Source organism: Zootoca vivipara, chromosome 12 (assembly GCF_965207765.1).
Source record: "Zootoca vivipara chromosome 12, rZooViv2.hap1.1, whole genome shotgun sequence".
Lineage (NCBI taxonomy): Eukaryota > Metazoa > Chordata > Lepidosauria > Squamata > Lacertidae > Zootoca > Zootoca vivipara.
This window is the reverse complement of record NC_142595.1, coordinates 26,370,606-26,392,164: the sequence shown is the minus strand read 5'-3', so window position 1 is coordinate 26,392,164 and position 21,559 is coordinate 26,370,606. Positions and strand designations below refer to the sequence as shown.

Here is a 21,559-nt window from a genome sequence, read left to right as displayed (position 1 = left end):
AAAACCCCAGAATATTTGTAGTATGAAAAGTCATGGGATTTCACACACAAACACACAAATAAATTGCAGGACATGAAGCAGTATGACTGACTGCCCCAACACTTTTGCAGCGCAAATAGTGTTGAAAGTGCAGTCACATATGGCTGCCCTGATAGCATCATGAACACAAATCGTAATCAATGTGCAATTATGAAGGGATATCCAGAAGGGCCCTTAATCTCTGTTGGCAAAGATTGCTGAACAAGGGGAGTATGTACAGTCAGCATACTCTCCCTGTTTCTATCTAAACTTGAATTGTGCATCAGACATTGATGATAGCTCATCTAGGAACCCAACTTGGCCTTGCTAGCCTCTTCCGCCCCCTCTCTTCATCTCTTCCCTGGACTGCATGGATGATGCCACCATCCAAACCATCTTTGGTATGGCGTGCTTTCTTAATCTCCGGGCAGCAGCACTGCCACCATCAGCTCTCCTTGGACAAGGATGCTATTTTTACCTCACTTCAACCCCCCTGAGCCATACCCCACCCTGGGAGCCGGGGAAGAAAACTTTAAAAGGAAGCAGCCAGGCACTGGCCATTGTCCTGGGAGGATTCACCTAGATTAAATTTCTATTTATATAGAGTTTCTCCAGTAGTGGTGGGTGGTTATGACGAAAGGGAGAACAGCTGGTGTCAACCAAAGCTTTTTATAAAACACACTGTGTGTTTCTAAGACCACCTACCTTCTGGGAGAAGCTGTGTCCTTAGCAGGCCAGGCAAGAGGCGCAATTTTGGAGTAGCCGCAAAGCCATTCAGGTGCAGGGCCTAGGCATTGTTGGACACCCAAGGAGGGGCCCAACACCACTCTCTGGAGATCCTCAGCCTCTTTGCTCTTGCTGCCTGTGTCATAGCTGCCAAGTTTTCCCTTTTCTCGCGAGGAAGCCTATTCAGCATAAGGGAATTTCCCTTAAAAAAAGGGAGAACTTGGCAGCTATGGCCTGTGTTCACCTCTGAGCATGTAAGCAATGACAAGAGCGAGGAGGTAAAGCATCTCTCCCTCTGGGTGGTTGTATAGATTGGACACAGAGCAGCAGCACAAGTGAGTGGTCAGCAGTGTCTTGGAGTGGGACCCTCAGAGTGTGTGCCTACTGAGGGCAGCATACACAAGGCTCCCCCCAAAACGTGGAACCAGCACTGGTCAAGTAGGCCAATTTATATACAATAGTCAAGGTACCCGTAGTGGCACCACTAAAATGACCTAATGCCCATGGAAGACCTTATCATAATGGAGCCATGACTATTGATGATTGGCATGTCTGTACCAATGTAACAAGAGCTGACATTGTATTTTATCCCTACAAAAACGAAAGGCTCCAGATTATCTTCTTAAATCATCATACTTAAAATTGATTGTGTGTGCCGATTGGGTGGGGGGAAATATTGAAATTTCAAAAAAGCTGTCAGACGTATGCTGTAAAAATAAGTAATAAATTCACAGATGTAGTGCTTAAAAAAATAATAACCAAAGGTTCCCAATACTGTACACAATTACTTTTAATTGGAGTAAATATATGACTAGATGCAGCCGTGGCCCCAAAATCTGTAGCAGGTGAATGTTATACTGCCACCAGAAAAACACACTGTTTCATGTACAGAAACGTAATCCGCTCATATTATACCAAAATTGATATCTCCTGTATTATCAGTAGTGATATTAATGTAATGTAATATTAATGTGCTAATATTAAAGTAGTAATAATGGAGAATGGGTGCCCCGCTGATGTTACTGATTTACTAGGCAATTTCTGAGTAGTATTAATTTTCTCTGCTGCATTGTGCCTGTGCAGCAATAGCGCTGTGTCCTTTGGGATGCATCTCTCATCATGTGCACAGTGCAGTAAATATGCCAGGCGAAAAAAAGGCAGCAGACCCAAAGATCACTGCTGCTGTGCATGATCTCAGAAATGTGCAGTTGCTACTTATCCCTGCTCTAGCATTCCCCTCTTCCTGTGCTGACGGTTAAACCTGGTCCCCCCCCTTTCAAGGGTCATTATTTTCAGGTGGGGCTTATTCACATACTGTCAAATTCAGGTTGTGCAATTATAGTTGGTTAGGAGGTTCCCCAAAAGACAAGACAGAAGCAAATGTAGAAAACCCACTGGGAAGTGTGAGATAGCAATTGTTTAAGTGCAATGTTATCTAACCTCTCCTGCAAGCAAATCAGAATTAAGGCTCATTGAAAAGCCAGTTTTGTCAAATGTCCCTGCAAAAAGATCAGGATGAATGTTCAATGAACAGGTCATCTGGAAGCACCTACAGAGGTTTCCTCCGGTGTAAATGGGTAGAAGATTGCAGCCTTAATCACTTCTGTTCCTGTTATACCAGGACAGGGGGAACACTAGTTAAGAGTTTCCACAAATAAGGAGACACCATGGAACCATGTATAGGACCACTCTTTTGTTCTTTGTGGCGGTGACATTCAGGAAGAAGGGGTCATCTTTCAAGTGATGGATTGGCTTTTTGGAAAAAAATATGTATTGATCTCACTGAAGTTCAAAATAAAATTTAGGCAGAAGTTAAACGGAAATGGTATCTGTGAGCGCACACATTTTAATTTCAATGGACCAAATGTAGCAGAAGGAAAGAAGAACGGAAACAACCGAAATAATAAATAAAGGTTTAAAACTGATGCAGGAGTATGCATTCTTTATATACAGAGGCTGTTACACTGTGGAAATGGAGAGTCCCTCTTACATGCCTTGTGGCAAATGCAGCTCCTGGGCAATGTAGAGGTGTACGGGATTAAGAGGTAAGAAATTCTTGCTGGATGGATTTTTTTCCCCTCCTCCCAAGAACCTGGAAGGAAAGCAGACAATAATTTTAACGCAGCATAAGTCAGGGGGAGCCAATATGGAAACCACATTTGCTACCCCTACAGGAACAGATTCTAGACATTACAAAAGCATGGACCAGCATGGCAAGAGATGTCATCTCCAGAAACGGAGGCAGGGAAAATGCCAGCTGGAATTGATAAAAGGCACTTGTGGCTGTCACTGACACCTGTCTATTCAGGTGCAGAGTGAGCTCATAACCTGATCAGAGGAGGAAATTCCCACCGCATTTATCACAGTATCTTTATTTTACGGTTACCTTAATTTTGTTTGGATTCCAGTTTCAGCTTGTGTAATTTCACCCACTCTTCTCAGACCTCCAGCCATTTATTTAGAACTGAGATAGCAGCTCCCAGTTGCTTAATTAAAGAAATACAGAGCTGGATGTTCTCAACATATTGATGACACTGTACTCCAGAGTTCCTAGTGGCTTCATTTAGATAATCACGCAGCATCCACAATAAAATGTTTTGCATTAACTCAATGCCTCCCTCAGCTAGTAATCTTTCCAAATAACCTAACAAAAGTACTAAAACTTCACATGTAAGCTTTATTTATGAACTTTTGTGACCATGTTCTAACTAATATTTATAGGCGAGCCACCAAGAGTTCCCAAAATCTACATTACACTTTTCAGATTTCCAGCACAGAAAGCAGCCTTGGTTTTCCCCATTGCTAATAGTTGGACACAATGGTTGCAGTTAGGGATGTAAGACGACAGCACTTTCCATTCCGACCTGCATTCATCACAAACAGCACTGTTACCATTCTGCTGCAGTTCAGTATCTGCCGAATGCTGTTACATGTAGTGGGCAGGGGGAGGAATATGTAACTATTTACATGTTAGGACTCATCCACAGTTAACTTTCCCCCTGCACTTTCTAGATAGAAGTTTGCACTTTCCTGGTCTGTGGGGTTTTGGTTTTTGGCCCCACCACTTTCCCCAGGAAAACCCACTTTTTAAAGCTGATTCAGAACAAATGGCAATTTGGGTTTTCCGCAGATTTTTTTCAGCGGTAAAGAGCTGTTTAGGGAAGCTTTTAATGTTTAATAGATTATTGTATTTTAATATTCTGTTGGAAGCTGCCCAGAGTGGCTGGGGAAACCCAGCCAGATGGGCGGGGTATAAATAACATGTTCTTGTTGTTCTTGTTCTTGTTGTTGTTGTTGCAGATTTTCATGGGGAAAGCACCATGGCGAAGGTGCTTGGACATGGAGCTTTAAAGCACAGACCTGTGCCTAGAGATGTGGCACAAAAGGAAGACTGGATGAGCCCTCACACAACTTACAGCTGTTTCGATATAAATGGAACAATGTAAAATAAAAATAAAAAGAGTCCTTAAATGTGTATCGTTTGCAGATTTGAAAACGGCAACAATGATAATGTGAATGAGTATCAATTGTATTTACTTGACTGATTTCCATTTCTTTTTTAAAAAATAGTTTTTAATTGGAGATTTTATTGGGTTACAAAAGTATGTGCATTGTGTCTCATTTTCAGGTCGTAGAGTCTTTTCTACAGATAAGCTACATGTGATGTGGGACGTTAATGCTGTATAAAGCTGGGGGAGAAGAGATGTGGGGAGAGAGAGGGGGAGAAGAAGGTGTGTGATAAATTTAACATTCATTTACTTAGTGTATGTGTGAGGTTTTTGTGTCAGCGTCACTTGGGTAGGTTCTCTTTCTATTCATTTATTGGTCTTCATTGGCAGTGGGGGAAGGAGCCCAGGGCATGGGTTGGTTGCCTTTTGTTGACTGCAGACTGCAACAGTTCCTGCTGACTTTTCCATTTTTGTAGGAATTCCCCAACACCCCTAGTTGCAACGCACACAGGTATCTGGGGTGTTTCAAACAAGGAAAGGTGAAAAGGGACTCACTTTAAGGATTCCATCTTCAACCAGACATGATGTGCTTGACAAAAGCTGAGAACATCAAAAAGAGAGTTGTTAATTTTCATAAAATCAGAACCTTATGCATGTTCATTCAGAAGTGAGTCCTCCTGTCTTCAGTGATAGCTGACTCTCGGCTCCTTGCTGCCACTACTGCCTCACCACTGCCGCATAGAAGCAATGCGGGGCACAACCACAGGTGAGGGGGCAATTGCAGGGGCAGGGGCAACAGCGATGGCGCAGGTGCAACAGCGGGGGCAGACAGGTGGAGGGGTGGGGGACCTGATCAGCGGGGGGGGGGCATCATCATGGGAAAAGGGGCATCATGGGGCTGTTTCCCTTTTTAACAACCACCACAACAACAAATTTAAAAGTTACAGGTAGGTAGCCGTGTTGGTCTGAGTCGAAGCAAAATAAAAAAATTCCTTCAGTAGCACCTTAAAGACCAACTAAGTTTATATTTTGGTATGAGCTTTCGTGTGCATGCACACTTCTTCAGAAGTGTATCTGAAGAAGTGTGCATGCACACGAAAGCTCATACCAAAATATAAACTTAGTTGGTCTTTAAGGTGCTACTGAAGAAATTTAAAAGTGTTCAGCACAAAACCCACAAGACTATTTGTTTGGAATCACCAGGTTTTATGCACTCTGGAGAGGCTTTAGTGCCTAAAAATGCCATCCAATTCTGGGGAAAATAAAATATTTATGGCTTTAAAAAAAAAGAGTCCCCATAATAGCAAAACTTTGGTTTTCCTGAAATAGTATTCAGATCGAAACCCAAAGTGAACAGTTCCCAAACCTGTCTGAACTGAATCAGGCTGTTTGCTGAAGTGCCAAACTGAATTTTGCCGCCAGTCCAGTTTCCACCTCTATTTCAGATTTATCTATGCAAGTCAATCAGGTTAAGCATCTAATGCAAAGCATAAGTAGTAATATATTTATTGCTCAGCGACTACCGGTCAAGCGCACACCATACAGCAGTAGCAGGCGTCCCAGAAGCAAAAGAAAAGTGTGGACAGAGCCAGAGTTCTCCGATAAGTGGAAGTTTTGTTTCATTTTTTAAAAGAAAATGTGGGTTTGTCCTACCTTCGTAGTTGATGCAGCCATTGGCATCTTCTTGCCCTGCCATTAGCTGTTCTACTTCAGCCTCCGTCATCTTCTCCCCTATGAGCGGAAATCAAACGTCAAGCCTTGTTTCCCCCACACACAAAAATTGTTCTTCGAATAGACTAAGCTGCATCAAGCATTCTGCATATTTGCATCATGATCCAGGGATTTTTAGGAGCTTCTGAATATTAGGGGAAACAGCTATAGCACCGTGGTAAAGCATATTCCCTGCGTGCAGAAGATCCCAGGTACAATCCTGACACCTTGCAGTTAGAGCTGGGATAGAATCAGTGTAGATCAGGGGTGGGGGACCTTTGGCCCTCCAGACATTTGCTGAACTACCATCTCCCATCATCAGCCCAGCAAGCACGGCCAATGGCCCTGGGTGATGGGGGCTGTAGTTCAGCAACATCAAGGAGGTCTTTAAACCAGGGTGGTACTAGGCTTTATTTCAATGGGGTCAAAGGCCTGGCTTGGCACACCCACCATAGCTGCCAAGTTTTCCCTTTTCTCGCGAGGAAGCCTATTCAGCATAAGGGAAAATCCCTTAAAAAAAGGGATAACTTGGCAGCTATGACACCCACACACATTTCTGTACACCCACCCACAGGCTTGGAGCCTGAATTGCCCTCCTCTGGAGGCTTCCCCCAGGGCAAAAAACCTGGATAGCCCCCCTGCAGCTATGGCTCTGTGTAAACAGTACTGAGCTAGATGGACCAGTAGGTCTGACCAGCACCTCATGTTCCTGCCGTGCTCCCATGGGTACAGTGCCTAGTACACCAGCCAACTGTGTACAGGGATTGATGCAACAATCCCATAATTACCCACTGCTGTCTATTGAGCTCGATAGAATGTGCCTTTTGCACAGGTGGCACTGCAGAACTCGTGTCCACACCACGTGAATTGCATTCACCCAGTATCGGTGATGGGAGGAACGCTTGTGAGAAATGTTCTCCCACCCCTTGCTTTTCACCTTCAAGCAGGAGTGTGGGGAACTTGTGACCTTCTGGAAGTAGTTCCCATCAGCGTTGATCTACAGTTCCCATCATCCCTGACCACTGATCCTGCTACCCAACAGGATGATGGGAGTTGTAGTCCAAAGACAGCTGAAGACCCAAGTTTGGAAAACATTGATCTAGTTCCTCTCCCATGCTTTAAAGGTAGGCAGAGATGGTCTACAGCAGGCATACCCAAACTTCGTCCCTCCAGATGTTTTAGACTACAATTCCCATCATCCCTGACCACTGGTCCTGTTAGCTAGGGATCATGGGAGTTGTAGGCCAAAACATCTGGAGGGCCGCAGTTTGGGGATGCCTGGTCTACAGGATGCTGAGGGCATAAGTCAGGGGTGAGGAATCTTGGGCCCTCAAGATGTTGCTGAACTAAAACTCTCATCAGCCCCAGCAATCATGGCCAATGACCATGACTGCAACTCTGAGGGGTAAACTACAGTTACCAGGATTTGGGGGGGGCAGGCAGGCACCAAATGGTGTGTTTGCCCTCTTACTCTCCCTAAAGTGTGTGTGTGATGGGAGAAGTTATTCCCTAAGATAGATGGACCACATGTTAATTATCTGGGAAGGCTGAGGCCTGCTAAAGCAGAATACTTGTTGCACAATGCTCTCCTTCTTCCACCATCATGCTACAAATTTGATGACTTCCTCTACCTAAAGTAGCAAGGACGTGGCGCAGTTCAGCTCCCATGACGGTGCCATTCCCTTCCTTGTCGAAGACGCGTAGCCCTTCCACAAAGTCCTCATAAGTCCCCTGGTCCTTGGATCGGGCAATGTGCTGCAGCATTGGGAGGAAGGTATCAAAATCTAGCATCTTCGAGCCCAATTCTGAAGAGGAAGAACACAGAGATGAAAGATGGTGGGCGCGGTCTTCATAATAGGCCATTTCAAACAAACCACAGCACACAACTGAGGGCTGAGCTTGAGTGCACCCTTCTCCTGCTCCCTCCTTCCTTCCTTCCTTCCCTCCATCTTCCTTTCATAAACTTGTTTGCCTCCCTGGTTGCTTAAACCACAGTTCCTTGAAACATCTGAACTGTGGGTTCAAGGATGTGCTCCCTACAAATAAGGATTGCTAACTGGGATATCTGATTTGGGAGAAGCGCACTTTACAAGTTAAACCTAGGCCAAGAGAAACAGCACGTGAGCATTGCCTATTTTATTTTAATTTTTATGCCGCCCATCTGACTGGGTTGCCCCAGCCACTCTGGACAGCTCCCAACAGAATATTAAAACTACGACGGAATCCCGTATGTGTAATTTTAAGGAACCTTTGGAAGCTGAAAAGGGCCAGATCCATCCTATTTTGAAAACTTGCCTTCTGGTGTTGGTTTCCCCAGCACCTTTAAGACCTCTGCATTGGTTGGGTTCTGTCCCAGGGCTCGCATGACATCACCACACTGGCTGTATGTGATCTTCATCTCTCCTGTTGGGGTCCTGTCGAACAGCATGAAGGCCTCTTTGAACTCTGCACAAAAGAAGGGACCGAGTTAGTTCTTTGCACGTCAGGAAAAGATACCCATGGTGCCCTAGAGATCCCGCCTTAGGCCTGAGGAGCAGAAGAAGAATTACTTTTAAACATGAAGAGTCTGAGAATAATTTTTTTTACATACATGTACTCTCAATAGTGACTGGAGCCATTGTAGAGCCATTCTGGAGTTAGGTCTATTTTTCCAGCTCCTCAAAAGAAAGAATATACAGCAACAGCCCTATTCAAGAGTTATGCTTCCATTGCATGAGGGCAAGCCCAGAGTTGCACTCATGAGCCTCGTCCCCCTCTCATATAGCTGTTGACCTTCTGCATTACAATCCACACACATCGTTGATAGAATGTCTGAAGGGGGGAATCTGCTCAACCTATATAAGCTTCCCATGTGGTCTAGAACCCTTGTTCATGCAAGGTTCTGAATCACAAGGGTAGCCTATATACAGTTCTCTCTCAACGCTGAGCTCACTGGGCAATATAAATATTGGGTGCACACCTCAGAAAGTGAAGCTTTTTCTCAAACCATTTTAAATCATCTTTACAAATATTCACAGTCACCAACTACCTTCCCTGGCACAGCCCCTGGCATTGCTGGTTTTCAACAGCAGTTAGTAGCCAAATGACCCACTAGCGATGCTTTAAAAAAATAAAAATTGCTGAACGTCTCCACTATTTTGAACAGACAGCAGCTGTGGACTCCTAGCCTAGATCCCCCTGCCAGTTTCACTGCTGAGAATCGCTCCCTCCCTGGCTGCTATTTGCCCCAGAAGGAGCAGCTTGCAGTAATCTGTATCTCAGGCATCCCCAAACTGCGGCCCTCCAGATGTTTTGGCCTACAACTCCCATGATCCCTAGCTAGCAGGACCAGTGGTCGGGGAAGATGGGAATTGTAGTCCAAAACATCTGGAAGGCCAAAGTTTGGGGATGCCCGCTGTATCTTCATCAACAGGCAGTAGTAGTAAGGGCTATGGGTGAGTTATTTCCTGTGGAAACTCATTTGCCGAAGGCATTGGGTCAACGTTTTTATGTACACGGCTAAGAAATGCTAACATAAATGCCTTAAATAAGAGCGGTGAGTTTGAGCAAACTTATTTAAAAGGTGTTGTTTTTGCCTAAATTAGCATTAGGTTTTGGCCCAAGGTTGCAACCTTCTATTTACCTTTCAGGAGAGGTGTATCTGGAAAAATAAAGATTGGCTTGTTTTTATACGTGATGGGTTTCAGCTTCTCAACTTGCTGCAAGATCCTCTCTTTGTCCCTTAATTCTGCTAGCCGAGCAACAATAGTCCTGCACAGATCTGCTTTTGCCTCCTTCTGCCGTTTGGCAGAAACCCTATAGGCTCTTTCCACCACAATGGGGTCATCTCTGGTGTCTAACTTCAGGATACCTGGCAACCACTCCTCCAGGAAGGCTAGCAGGTCCTGGCCCTCTTCTTCCTCCGGCAAGCCACAGATCCTGAGGATATGGGGCTGCACTTGGTCCTCGATCTTCTGCACCCGGTTGCGGAGGCGTCTGTTCTCACCAACCAGGCACCCAATGTCCCGGTGGCAGTCCTGTACCTTTGCCTGCTCGTTCTTAATTGTGAAGCTCGTTGCCGTGGCTAACCGGACCAGGCTTTGGATCAGCTCTTCCAGGGTGTTCATACGTGAATTCAAAGCTAAGATCTTACTATCAAAGTCCTTCACTGCCTCTATGGTTAGGTCCACCTTTTTCTCGATCTCCAGCAACACCTCTCTCACGGAGGTGTCTCCACAGTCGAAGGAGGCCAAGGGCTCAGCACCAATGTGCAACGCTGGAGACATGGAGGCCCAAGAGGCATCATTTTGAAACCTATGGAAATCTTCAGGCCTATTCACCGGCGGAGTTAGCTTGCTATTCTGCATTTTAATGCCAGGTGCAGCAGTGCGATGGCTGCCACATATGAGGAGGTCCCCTGTGACATCACAATTGACCCTTCCTGAACCTAGGGCTTCATGCTGTGCTGAACTTTAGGTGTGCATGGGTCCTGCTGCTGCATCTTTCTGACTTCTTGGAAAAAAGGGAACTCTCAACATGACAGTTCCTGTGGATCTTAACAGAGGGATGGGGAATCTGTAGACACTGCTGGACTCCCCATCAGCCCCAGGCCACTGCTGTATAAATTCTCAAGGTCTTCTCTACAGCTTCACTGCTTTCCCCAACATGCTCTACGCCTACGGCCACCACTGTTGATCAAGATACAGTATAAGGATCATGGGGGCGAGAGTGAAATCAGATTCTCGATATAGATATATCGATGGCATCTAACACCAAGTAAATTGGCAAAAATGTATAAATCTAAATCAAGTAAGTGTTGGAAATGTAAAGAGAAAGAAGGTTCTTTTTATCATATGTGGCGGTCTTGTAATAAGGTTAAAGCTTACTGGGAAATGATATATAATGAATTGAAAAGGATGTTTAAAATAACGTTTGTAAAAAACAACCCAGAAGCTTTTTCTCTTGGGAATTAAAGGAACAGATCTACTTAAATTGTATAGAAACCTATTCATGTATGCTACTACAGCGGCAAGAATGTTACTCGCCCAAAAATGGAAAGAAGAAGTCCCAGCAAAGGAAGAATGGATACTAAAACTCATGGAATATGCAGAAATGGCGGAAATTACCAGAAGAATTAAGAAAACAAGATAACAAACTTTTTATAAAAGAATGAAAATGGTTTATTGAATATTTGTAGATAAATTGTAAACAGATAAGAGCATTGGCAGGTTTATTGTAATAACCTGCAGTTTTATAAGAATATATATATGGATAAATGGGCTAATTAAGTTAATTTGGATATGCATAAGATATTAAAAAATAAATTTAAAGAACCACGGAAAGGGGGAAGGAAGTCAAGCCTCAGCTCTTGAAATTGTTATATAAAAAGAGTGAAATCAGATTCTGAAGCCTGTAAAGCAGGGATGGGAAATTTGTAGCCCTTGAGCTCAGCCCCAGCCAGCATGGTCAATAGTCTGGGATGACAGGAATTAGACCCCAGAAATACCTGGAAGAGGCAGGTTTCCCTGTCTTAACAGATGGATTGTCTCACACAGAAACAAAGGGTTGTATTCAACATAGCGCCAAGGTGAATGTTCTGTTCCGGAATGTTCTTCCCCTCTCCTCCAGCCACGTGTCCCCTAAATGTGTTCTGGGTGCCCCCTGCCCCAACATGCTCTGGAGAAGATTTTGGGATGGCATGAGGCAAGGCATGTTCAGGGGGAGTAGAGGGGGAGAAATCCCTTTGTGCTAGTACTAATCCTTGCGGTAGCACGAAAAGTTAAATACCATTCATACTCGCTAAGCCAAAGGCATGCCGGGGCCCCCAATGCCTACAGGCGTAATAACCTGTCTGTTTCCCCACTGTGTGGCATTTGGCAAAGTAGCACCAAGCTTAAGTCAGAGAGAGAGAGAGAGGGAAGTTTGGAAGGCATGCAGCCACAGAGACTACAGTATAGGTAGACACTACACTACAGTACAGTTTATTGTTACAAGCCACCCCAATCTCTGCCAAATGGTAGCAAGATTCCAGGGGTCTTGGCAATTAACCAGGATTTGTGTTCGTTCAGAATGAGGCACAGCAGTAGAGTTGCCATAAGTCTGGAATTTCCTGGACAAAGCCAGAATACTGTAGTTGTTAGCAGTGTCCAGGTGGAAATGTCCAGGAAAATCCAGACGCATAGCAACCCATGTCGGAAATCTAGATTTTGCTGAACGCCCTTAAAAATAGCTCAAAAACTTGTAGTTTAATGGTGGATTTTGGATATAATGGAGATACAAAAGATGCAGGAGGAAATGACTAACAATAGGACCCACAGAGGGGAGTCCAGGAGATTCTCTGGAATCTTGTTTTTTTTATTCTGTATGTTGGATATGTGATTGTAAAACTTTAATTTGAAAAACAATTTTTTTTAAAAAAAAAAGCTCTAAAACTTCTGGGTTTTTTTTTAGATGTATGCGGACCTTCATTTTTTGAAATATGGCAACCCTACACAACGGAGACTGTAGTGTCTTTAAGAAATACGGTTTATTCACACATATTTACACCAGAGTTTTATGGAGGGACAGTTCACAGTACAGTCATACCTCGGTTTAAGTACGCTTCGGTTTGAGTACTTTCAGTTTAAGTACTCCGCGGACCCATCTGGAACGGATTAATCCACTTTCCATTACTTTCAATGGGAAAGTTCGCTTCAGGTTAAGTACGCTTCAGGTTAAGTACGGACTTCTAGAACCAATTACACTCATACTTTGGGTTAAGTACGCTTCAGGTTGAGTACTCCACGGAACCAGTCTGGAACGGATTAATCCACTTTCCATTACTTTCAATGGGAAAGTTCGCTTCAGGTTAAGTACGCTTCAGGTTAAGTACAGACTTCCGGAACCGATTGTGTACTTAAACCGAGGTACTTACATCTCCAGAGGGTCTGGCCCTTCACAGCAGCGCAGCATTGGATTCTGTGACATTCTAAACACCATCCTCCTGTCTCTCTGTGACAGCTTGCTGCAGCCAGCCAGCAGGTAGTCTGCCTCCTAAGGAAACTAACCAGTATTCTTTCCAACCTATGCTAAATTCATGAATTTATGAGTTTGCTCAAATTATAAACCTTCACTGAATGTAGAGATTATTGGGGGGTGGGGTGGGGTTGTCCTGCCTTCCCAAACATATAGACTATCTATGGATTTAAACACCCCACGCCCCAGTGCTTACCTTCAATTTGTTCAGAATTGAATTCAATCTGCAAGAGAAAGAAAAAGCCAGCAGTTAATGATTTGCTTTAACCACAGCTTTTGCAAATGCACACGCACAACCTGCAATGGCTGCAGGAGTCAGTTATATATGCTTGGGTTTAATGTGGTTTGTAGACTTTCGGACAGGCATCCCCAAACTGTGGCCCTCCAGATGTTTTGGCCTACAACTCCCATGATCCCTAGCTAACAGGACCAGTGGTCGGGGAAGATGGGAATTGTAGTCCAAAACATCTGGAGGGCTGAAGTTTGGGGGTGCCTGCTTTGGGATATCTGGAGGCTTTCAGTTCATAGGCAAGAACATTTAGCTGTGGATCAGTTACACTTTTAAACAACCTCTCATATCCTCCACCAGGTAGTGAGTGTAAAAGGCTGGATTGCCCCCTCCTCCCCCTGCCAAATTACTTTCACTGCACTCCTGATGGAGCATTCCATTCTGTGCATGTGCAGGAAAAGAGTGGAAGGAAGCCAATTCTGGATGAACAGAAATGCTAGGAAACAGGCACACAGTGGGGGCTTCCAGATCACCTGTTGATTGAGGATTCGTCCTGAGTGCAAAGCTTCTTGCCTTTTCTGTTAGATGCTAGCTTCTTGCTAACAGGTTAACTGGGACAGCCCATAGGATCACCTTTCTGTTTCTTTCAACTCCCTGCCCGCCATCTTCCCTACAACCAGTCCAGGGGAACACACTAGTGCAGGCATCCCCAAACTGCGGCCCTCCAGATGTTTTGGCCTACAACTCCCATGATCCCTAGCTGAGAGGACCAGTGGTCAGGGATGATGGGAATTGTAGTCCAAAACATCTGGAGGGCCGAAGTTTGGGGATGCCTGCACTAGTGGGTTGGCTTCCTCCTCCATCTCTGTGTTGCCCTTGTAGAACTCAGTAGGGAAGAGAAGGGGCTCTGCCTGTCATTGGCTCTGCCTCCACTTCCTCTTGGTGTCACAGCCCTCCACCCTACCCGTTCCAATGGTCACCAGCCCTGTGTGTGTGTGATTTCTAGGCATCCTCCCAAGGTCAAAGTGTCAAGTGGCTAAACCAGTTCCATACTGATTTGATGCTATTAATAACCCTCTCCAGCTATGAGAGGCTATCTTGAAAAGGAAAGGAGAGGAATGGAAAAAATTCCCTCCCTGCACGATAACTGAAGAGACAAAGGACTAATGTCGTTCGTTCGCTGGGAGGGTGGTGGCATAAGGCAGATTATAAGAGGGGAATGGAACCCATCTGCATTTGTTAGATGAATTCCTGAAGGGTATGCCTGTCCACAGCTATGATAAATGGAACCTCCATTTGGAGAGGCAGTATACCTTGGATCAGACCCTTGGCCTGATTCAGCAGGGCAGCACGCTCCCCTGCTCTTCTTGGTTCAAAGGTTTAATGTCAAAATCAGAGACTGGGATACATTCTGTGGAAGTTAAGTAATTTGTGTAGCATAGACATAGGCCGATCTTGCGCCTGGATATGCACCTCACACTAAATATATACATTACAGATTTTTTAAACACTAGTGCACATACGTCTATTTTATCTTAGTTTTCCTTATGTGTGCACTGCTGGTGTTTAAGTGCTGTATGCACACACACATGTTCACACGTTATGTGTTTCCTGCAGGGAGTTACAGTAAGTAGCATCTAGGCAATTTTAGACCCTGGGCATTTCTTCAAGTAGGAAGAAACATTTAACATTTATTTTCTCTATGTGTCTCTCCTTCCTCTTCCATGCTTTAAAACTCTTTCAATGTTCCTGATACGTTATGGCAAAAAAAACCCCTCAAAACATTTGCCAATCCTGAGAAGAAGAAGAAGAAGAAGAAGAAGAAGAAGAAGAAGAAGAAGAAGAAGAAGAAGAAGAAGAAGAAGAAGAAGAGGAAGAAGAAATTCTCTGAGCATGTTCAGTTTCACGTGTTAAACTCAGTAAAATCGCAGCACCCCTGACTACATGAATAAAATTGAGTTTGCTTTCGATGCCTTAAACCTAAACACATAGACTTGGGCAGGCATCCCCAAACTTCGGCCCTCCAGATGTTTTGGACTACAATTCCCATCATCCCTGACCACTGGTCCTGTTAGCTAGGGATCATGGGAGTTGTAGACCAAAACATCTGGAGGGCCGCAGTTTGGGGATGCCTGGACTTGGGGATAAGCACTAGTAAAGGATTGATATTATATATACAGTGGTACATCGGGTTACGAACACGATCCACTCCGGGGCGCAGTTCGTAACCCGAAATGGTCGTAACCCGAAGCACCACTTTGCACATGTGCAGAACACACGCGCAGCGAAAATACTTCCGGGTTTGCGGAGTTCGTAACCCAAGGTGTTTGTAACCCTTTTGGGGGGGTTCAGGTCAAAGCTGTTGAGCTTTATATAGGGGAGCAAAAGTTGTTGAGCTGCTTCGGGGGGAGCCAGTCATCTACCAGTCATCTACCACAGATGTCCAGTGATCTACCAGTAGATCACTAACTACCTGTTGGACATTCCTGCAACAAAATACTGTGCTATAAAAGCCTTGGGAATTAACGATAGGACAAAGAGCACCAGAAAGCCTAAAAGCCAGCATTATGCCAGCAAAATATAAAATGTACCAAAATCAGGCCAAAAATTGTATGTGCAACCCATACTTAGGGCCAAGTCTCAGCAATAAAAACAGGCTCAACAACTGCCAGTGAACCCTTGTGCCCTCGAGATTTTATATGAGCGTTTTAGAATGAAAACACAAATGGACATTCTGCATGAACTACAAAGCTCTCCCTCTCTCCCTCTCTCATCTCCGTGCCCCACATAATATTGTCACTGGCTTCTGTGTCTCTTTCCTCCTCCTCCTCCTCCTCCTCCTCCTCCTCCTCCTCCTCCTCCTCCTCCTCCTCCTCCTCCTCTTTTCCTCTCTATGCTGTTGCCTATTCCCATAATGGTCCCTCCTCCTCACCTCTTAAAGCCTCATCCCTCAAGTCAATTCAACAAAACTCCTGCGATCTATTGTGGTCTCACCTGGTGCTTTGCTGCTGGTTCACTCTCCTCTACTGTGCCCTCATGACTCATTGCTGTCTTCTCCCCTTGTCCATAGCTCAGTGGTAGAGCATCCGTTTTGCATACAGAAGGACCCAGGTTCAATCCCCAGCATCTCCAGGTATGGCAGGGAGAGGCACCCTGTCTGAAACTCTGGAGAGTCTCTCCACTCAGTCTAGATATAATATTGGTCCAATGGTCTGAGTAGAAGTTAGCAGCTTCCTGTCTTTCTATGTCTCTAGGCAAGGGATTCCTAAGGCTTGTACAACATCCAGCATGCCATTTAAACCAATGTTATGTGAAGCAGGAGCAGCAGCAGTTTGGATGGGATGAGGCAAGGCCTTTGGGGCAGATGCAGATATAGGAACTGGGGGGAGCCGCTGAAAGGTTTCGGTTGTGGTGAGGTGTCTCGTTGCACTCTCTTTGTATAGGAAAATGCAAAAGTTATCACGATAGGTGCCCAGCTTTGTGCATTCAGGGCCTGAAAAACACTTGAGACACACTTCACCCCAACATCAGAAAGCCAATTTGCTCTTACGCAGAAATGCTTGCAGGAACATAATGTGTTCAGAATGAACAGTGCCGTTCTGCAGAGGGAATCTGCAGATATCCTATCAGCTTTCGAAAACGGGGAGATTTTCAGCTGCTGCAAATAAAACCAAGGGTGTGTGTGTGTGTGTGTGTGTGTGTGCTGAACACAGTTTGAAAGAGCGATTGCTGACTTGCGGTGTGAATACTCATTCCACTTTCACCTCTGGTAAATAGGCTTAGTAGGATTTTGTACTGTTTCAAAAACCTGCAGAACTCATTTGACAAGTGGCGGTGATGGGACAAAAGAAATAAGCGTTACATCATAGGAAGTGAAAGCTCTCTCAAATGATTTTCAACTCTAAAAAACAAACCATTGGCTCTCTCCAGCCCAATAAACCAGTTTTACTGATTAATGGCAATATTAATATTTCCATTCATTCAAATCTTATTCTACAACTATGAGAAAAACATTAAGAGGCTTCATATACTGTATATTCCTGTGTATTAATCTACTTTTAAACCCAGGAAAATCTTCTCAAAAGTCGGGGGTCTTATACGCTGGGTTGTATTTCTTATACGGCGAGTATATCCCAAACTCTATGTTTTAACTGGAAAAGTTGGGGGTCGTCTTATACGCCCAGTCGTCTTATACACCAGAATATACGGTAGTTGTTTGGAGACTAAACAGTAGATTCAAACCTTTATTATTCTACTCCAACTTGTAACTTCCAACACAGCTGAGCACTTGCAAGCAACAAAGCAAAGGTTTTGGAAGAATTTGGGGCTTTTGTCAAGCACCTCAAATTTAGTGACCTTTAAAACTAAGTTACAGAGGAGTTAAGATTCTGCAGTAAGGTTTCTTTCAATCTAGCCATTCAGCTTCTGCGAAGTAGATTTAAATGCCCTTGAAGAGAAGCTGCCTTGCAAAGTAAGTGGGGTAAGCTGAGCTCTTGCAAAGCTTACATTATTTAATGGAGAAGTAAGATGTTTGAAGTCTTACTGTTGGAAGCTGCCCAGAATGGCTGGGGTAACCCAGTAAGATATAAATATAAAATTGTTGTTGTTGTTGTTGTTGTTGAGTTAAGAAGCAAACATTTTGTGGCAAATGAGATGCAACTAATTTGGAAATGGAGGTAGGAAAAAGAAAAGCAAGCAAGTTGGAGTCTAGTGGACCAGCTTTCAAAACGGTCTACCATTAGATTAATCTTAGAATTGTAGCACTGTTGAGTTGGAAGGTACCTGAAGGATCATCTAGTACAAACCTCCTGCAATGCAGGAACCACAGCTACCTTGAAATGGCTTCTACCCTTTGGAATCAGCAGGTCTGGGAAACAAGGCTGAGATTTAGTAATTACGCCTGGGGGGGGGGGCATTTGATGACAAGGGATCTGATCACAGGCCTTGATTTCCAAGCCTGTAAGAAAGGGAATTACCGGGCACCTCCCTTGTACTTACCTTCACACTCTTGGGGTCGAAAGCAGGTTCTTTTGGTGGTTCTGGGGCAGGAGCAGGGGCAGGAGCCGCAGCTGGCTTGGCAGCCTCTTTCTTGGGTTCCGGCTTTTTGGGTGCCATGGCGTCGGTTCACTTGTGGGATGAGCAGCACGGTGGGGAGGCTGAGGGCCGAGGAACAAAAGGCGACCCTGGCTCCCACTGCTTATATACTGAGCTGGCGGGTCTCGCACCAGAGGGGTGGGCAGAGCTGCAAGGGCAACTGCTGTTTACTATAAAAGGAAGGTGCTCCCAAAAAAGCAGCCCCCACCCTCCCCACTCAACAATTGTCCTTTGTCATCAGCACATAGTGCAAAGACCTGGAATCACCAACGCCAAGGTCCTCCGACCGCACAGGGCAGCTTTTGTGCACCTGGGCTGGGAAGGGTTCAGAACGCCTGCCGTTATTTTAAGAAAATAAAGGGTTGCCCCAGAGGCTCTCTATAGGGGGGGGGAAAGACAGCAGCTTTGCTGATCAAACTGCCCCAATACTCAAGGGGGGACAAAGTGTGTCTTTTTATAGGCAAGCCTACGAGTGCAAATGCCAGAGATTCCTTTTAAGTGCCGCATTTACTTCCCGACACTTTCCCAGAGGAATAGGCTTCAGACCTGCAGATACATTTCTAAACTGACTGGCTGATCCAGCTGTATAGCCTTACTTGGTTCTCCCCACTTTCCTTTTATCATCATTAGCACTTCTTTTTTTTGCATCTTGCCTTTCCTCCAAGGAGCAGTCGCGCAGCTAGGCAATTTTAGACGTCGTAATGGCGTTACACACACTCTCTCTCTTCAGATGGTAATGTGCATCGCCTGCACCAGCAGGGGGTGGACCGCTAGATTATCTTTGAGGTTCCTTCCAATGTTATGGTTCCACATCAAGATTCAGTAAGCCAGCACTGCTATGGGGTTGTTGCTTTTCCAGTTGGGGGGAGGCTACCAGTTATTCTGTTGAGTGGAGCCCTGGATTTCGGCCCACGAAGGCATGTCCTGGTGGGATCGTTGTCAAAGAGCTTGGGATGGCATGCACTGAAATAATCTTGTTTTATCCTCGCGACAACGCTGTCGAGCAGAATAACCGGAGAACCTGTGGTTTGCTGAAAGGCAGCTTGCGTGCTTCAGGGCTGAGTGAAAAATTTCAACCCCAGTCCAGTGTATCTGAAGAAGTGTGCATGCACTTGAAAGCTCATACCAATAACAAACTTAGTTGGTCTCTAAAGTGCTACTGGAAGGAATTTTTTTATTTTGTTTCGACTACGGCAGACCAACACGGCTACCTACCTGTAACTAGAACCCCAGTCCAGATTCTGTGCAGTGTGTGTGTGTGTGTGTGTCATAGCTGTCAACTTTTGGATTTGAAAATAAGGGATCAGCAGCAGCCTCACCTGTCCTGGGGACAGTCTACGGCAGTGGTTCCCAACAGGTGGTCCGGGGACCCCCAGGGGTCCGCGAGCTATGCCAGAGGGGTCCGCAAGATGCTATTAGAATAAAAAATATATTAAATATATTTCGTATGATAACAGATTTTTTGTTTGGGCCGCTTCCTGCATGAGCAGAGTCTAGCGCAAAACTAGAATTAGATAGAGGCAGTAGTTCTGCTGTATGCCGTTAGGTGGCGCTTTACAAACACTACTGTTTTGCAAAGAGGCAGCGCGCGCATTCTACTAACACTCACCTCCCCAAGATGCTTTGCGTGCGTCGGCTTCATTTGTGCGCTACTGCGCAGGTACCCTGTCTTCTCCATTCCCCTCCCTCCTCCCTGGCGCGCGCTGCCTCTTTGCAAAACAGTAGTGTTTGTAAACAAAGCGTTGTTTTTCGCGGAAGCTACAGTTCGCGTAGTTAAAAATGGACCGTTGGTTAAAAAGTGGTCCGTTAAAACGACAAAGGCCTACAGATGAAGAGGAAGAACTGTAAAAAACGTATAAATATAAAATATAAAAAGACTCTTAATTTGGCTCTCACTTTTTAATTTTAGGATTAGGAATTAATGGGGGTCCTTGTCACAATAGCGGCTCAATGAGGGGTCCTCGAGAAAATTTTGTTGGGAACCCCTGGTCTACGGTATATCTAACAATCCAGGATAGCAGCGGGAAATGGCACTGGAATAAGGGAATTTCCAGCAAAAAAAAGGGAAGGCTGACAGCTGTGGCTTGGAATAAGGGAGTTTCCTGCAAAAAAAGGGGGAGGGTTGACAGCTATGGTGTGTGTCTGTGTCTATGTCACACCATGGCTTTCAGCTTCGCCTTCATGTCTCCCTTTCTTCCTCCCCAGTTTTCACATGTGCTGTTGTTTTTTCTGAGCCGCCTTCTCCTCCACCACCACACAATCCACAAGCCAGGTAGGGATATGCATAAAAGTGCAATGGACCAGCAACCTATCCTACTGGAGCACATTTGGAACACAATTATTCAGAGGCATATATTTGTAGTGATCTCAGCTCTCCAGTCCTTATGTACATAAAATTGCACCACTCACACACACCAGCAGGAGGTACCAGAATGAAGACTGGGTGGTGGGCATGCTCAGTGACTACAGAATGCTGAACAACTGTTGGAGGAATGGATTATTCTAAATGCTGATTGGTTTGGGATTTGGAATGAAATGGAGTATCCTGCACAGGAGCACTCCAAACTATAATTATTATTTTTTTGCAAGCTCCCAGTTGTAATTTCTGAATTAAATTATGTTGTCCTTTGGATGTGTAGACTTCTATACATTTCTATTGACTAGTTAACATCATGCTTATTTGCTACCTAACCTGTGATTCTTAGGAGATGCTCTGTGGTAACTTCAAGTGGCAAAGATTTGTTCTTTTGTGAAATTTGATTATGGCACGGGGAATGGCGACAAGGCAGCCTGCAAATCACTGGAGCACTGCCCTCCTCCCCCATGGAAATCCTGTAGAGCAGGCACCCCCAAACTCGGCCCTCCAGCTGTTTTGGAACTACAATTCCCATCATCCCAGACCACTGGTCCTGTTAGCTAGGGGTGATGGGAGTTGTAGTCCCAAAACAGTTGGAGGGCCAACTTTGGGGGTGCCTGCTGTAGAGCTTCTTCCTCCCCACCCCCACCTCCATAAATTGGGCTGGTGATCAGTTCATGGACCATCATCTACCTTCTGTCCCCCCCTGGGACTGGTGTTGGAAAAATTCACCTGTGTGTGTCCATTTCAAGCCACGGCAGGGTGGGGTGGAGATAAGCTCTCCGTATGATGGAGGAGGAGGGTTGTTTGGATTTGATATCCCGCTTTATCACTACCCGAAGGAGTCTCAAAGCGGCTAACATTCTCCTTTCCCCTCCTCCCCCACAACAGACACCCTGTGAGGTGGGTGGGGCTGAGAGACTTCAAAGAAGTATGACTAGCCCAAGGTCACCCAGCAGCTGCATGTGGAGGAGCGGAGACGCG

The 21,559-nt window shown here is 45.1% G+C and overlaps 2 protein-coding genes across 2 annotated transcripts; both read right to left on the bottom strand.

Moving 5' to 3' along the window:
• Nucleotides 1-1,517: 1,517 nt before the first annotated feature.
• MYL4 (myosin light chain 4) lies at nt 1,518-18,297 on the bottom strand. Its single transcript, XM_060282182.2, has 7 exons — nt 18,124-18,297; nt 13,093-13,120; nt 8,199-8,348; nt 7,535-7,708; nt 5,847-5,924; nt 4,749-4,793; nt 1,518-2,836 (listed from the first exon to the last, which is right to left on the bottom strand). Exons 1-6 carry the CDS (start codon nt 18,238-18,240, stop codon nt 4,765-4,767), a joined length of 576 nt encoding a protein of 191 aa, XP_060138165.1. The 5' UTR covers nt 18,241-18,297; the 3' UTR covers nt 1,518-2,836; nt 4,749-4,764.
• LOC148683839 (uncharacterized) lies at nt 8,494-10,249 on the bottom strand. The gene has a single exon (XM_088655563.1). The coding sequence runs from the start codon at nt 10,247-10,249 to the stop codon at nt 9,518-9,520; it is 732 nt and encodes a 243-aa protein (XP_088511689.1). The 3' UTR covers nt 8,494-9,517.
• Nucleotides 18,298-21,559: the final 3,262 nt, after the last annotated feature.

What these genes read in the sequence shown, in the direction of transcription:
- LOC148683839 (XM_088655563.1), bottom strand. Translation starts at nt 10,249, where the DNA reads ATGCAGAATAGCAAGCTAACTCCGCCGGTGAATAGGCCTGAAGATTTC.
- MYL4 (XM_060282182.2), bottom strand. Translation starts at nt 18,240, where the DNA reads ATGGCACCCAAAAAGCCGGAACCCAAGAAAGAGGCTGCCAAGCCAGCT. An exon ending in CAATTCTGAACAAATTGAAG is followed by an intron (nt 8,349 to 13,092) that starts GTAAGCACTGGG and finishes TCTTTTGTGCAG; the next exon opens with AGTTCAAAGAGGCCTTCATG. An exon ending in GGGGAAACCAACACCAGAAG is followed by an intron (nt 7,709 to 8,198) that starts GCAAGTTTTCAA and finishes CTTCCTCTTCAG; the next exon opens with AATTGGGCTCGAAGATGCTA.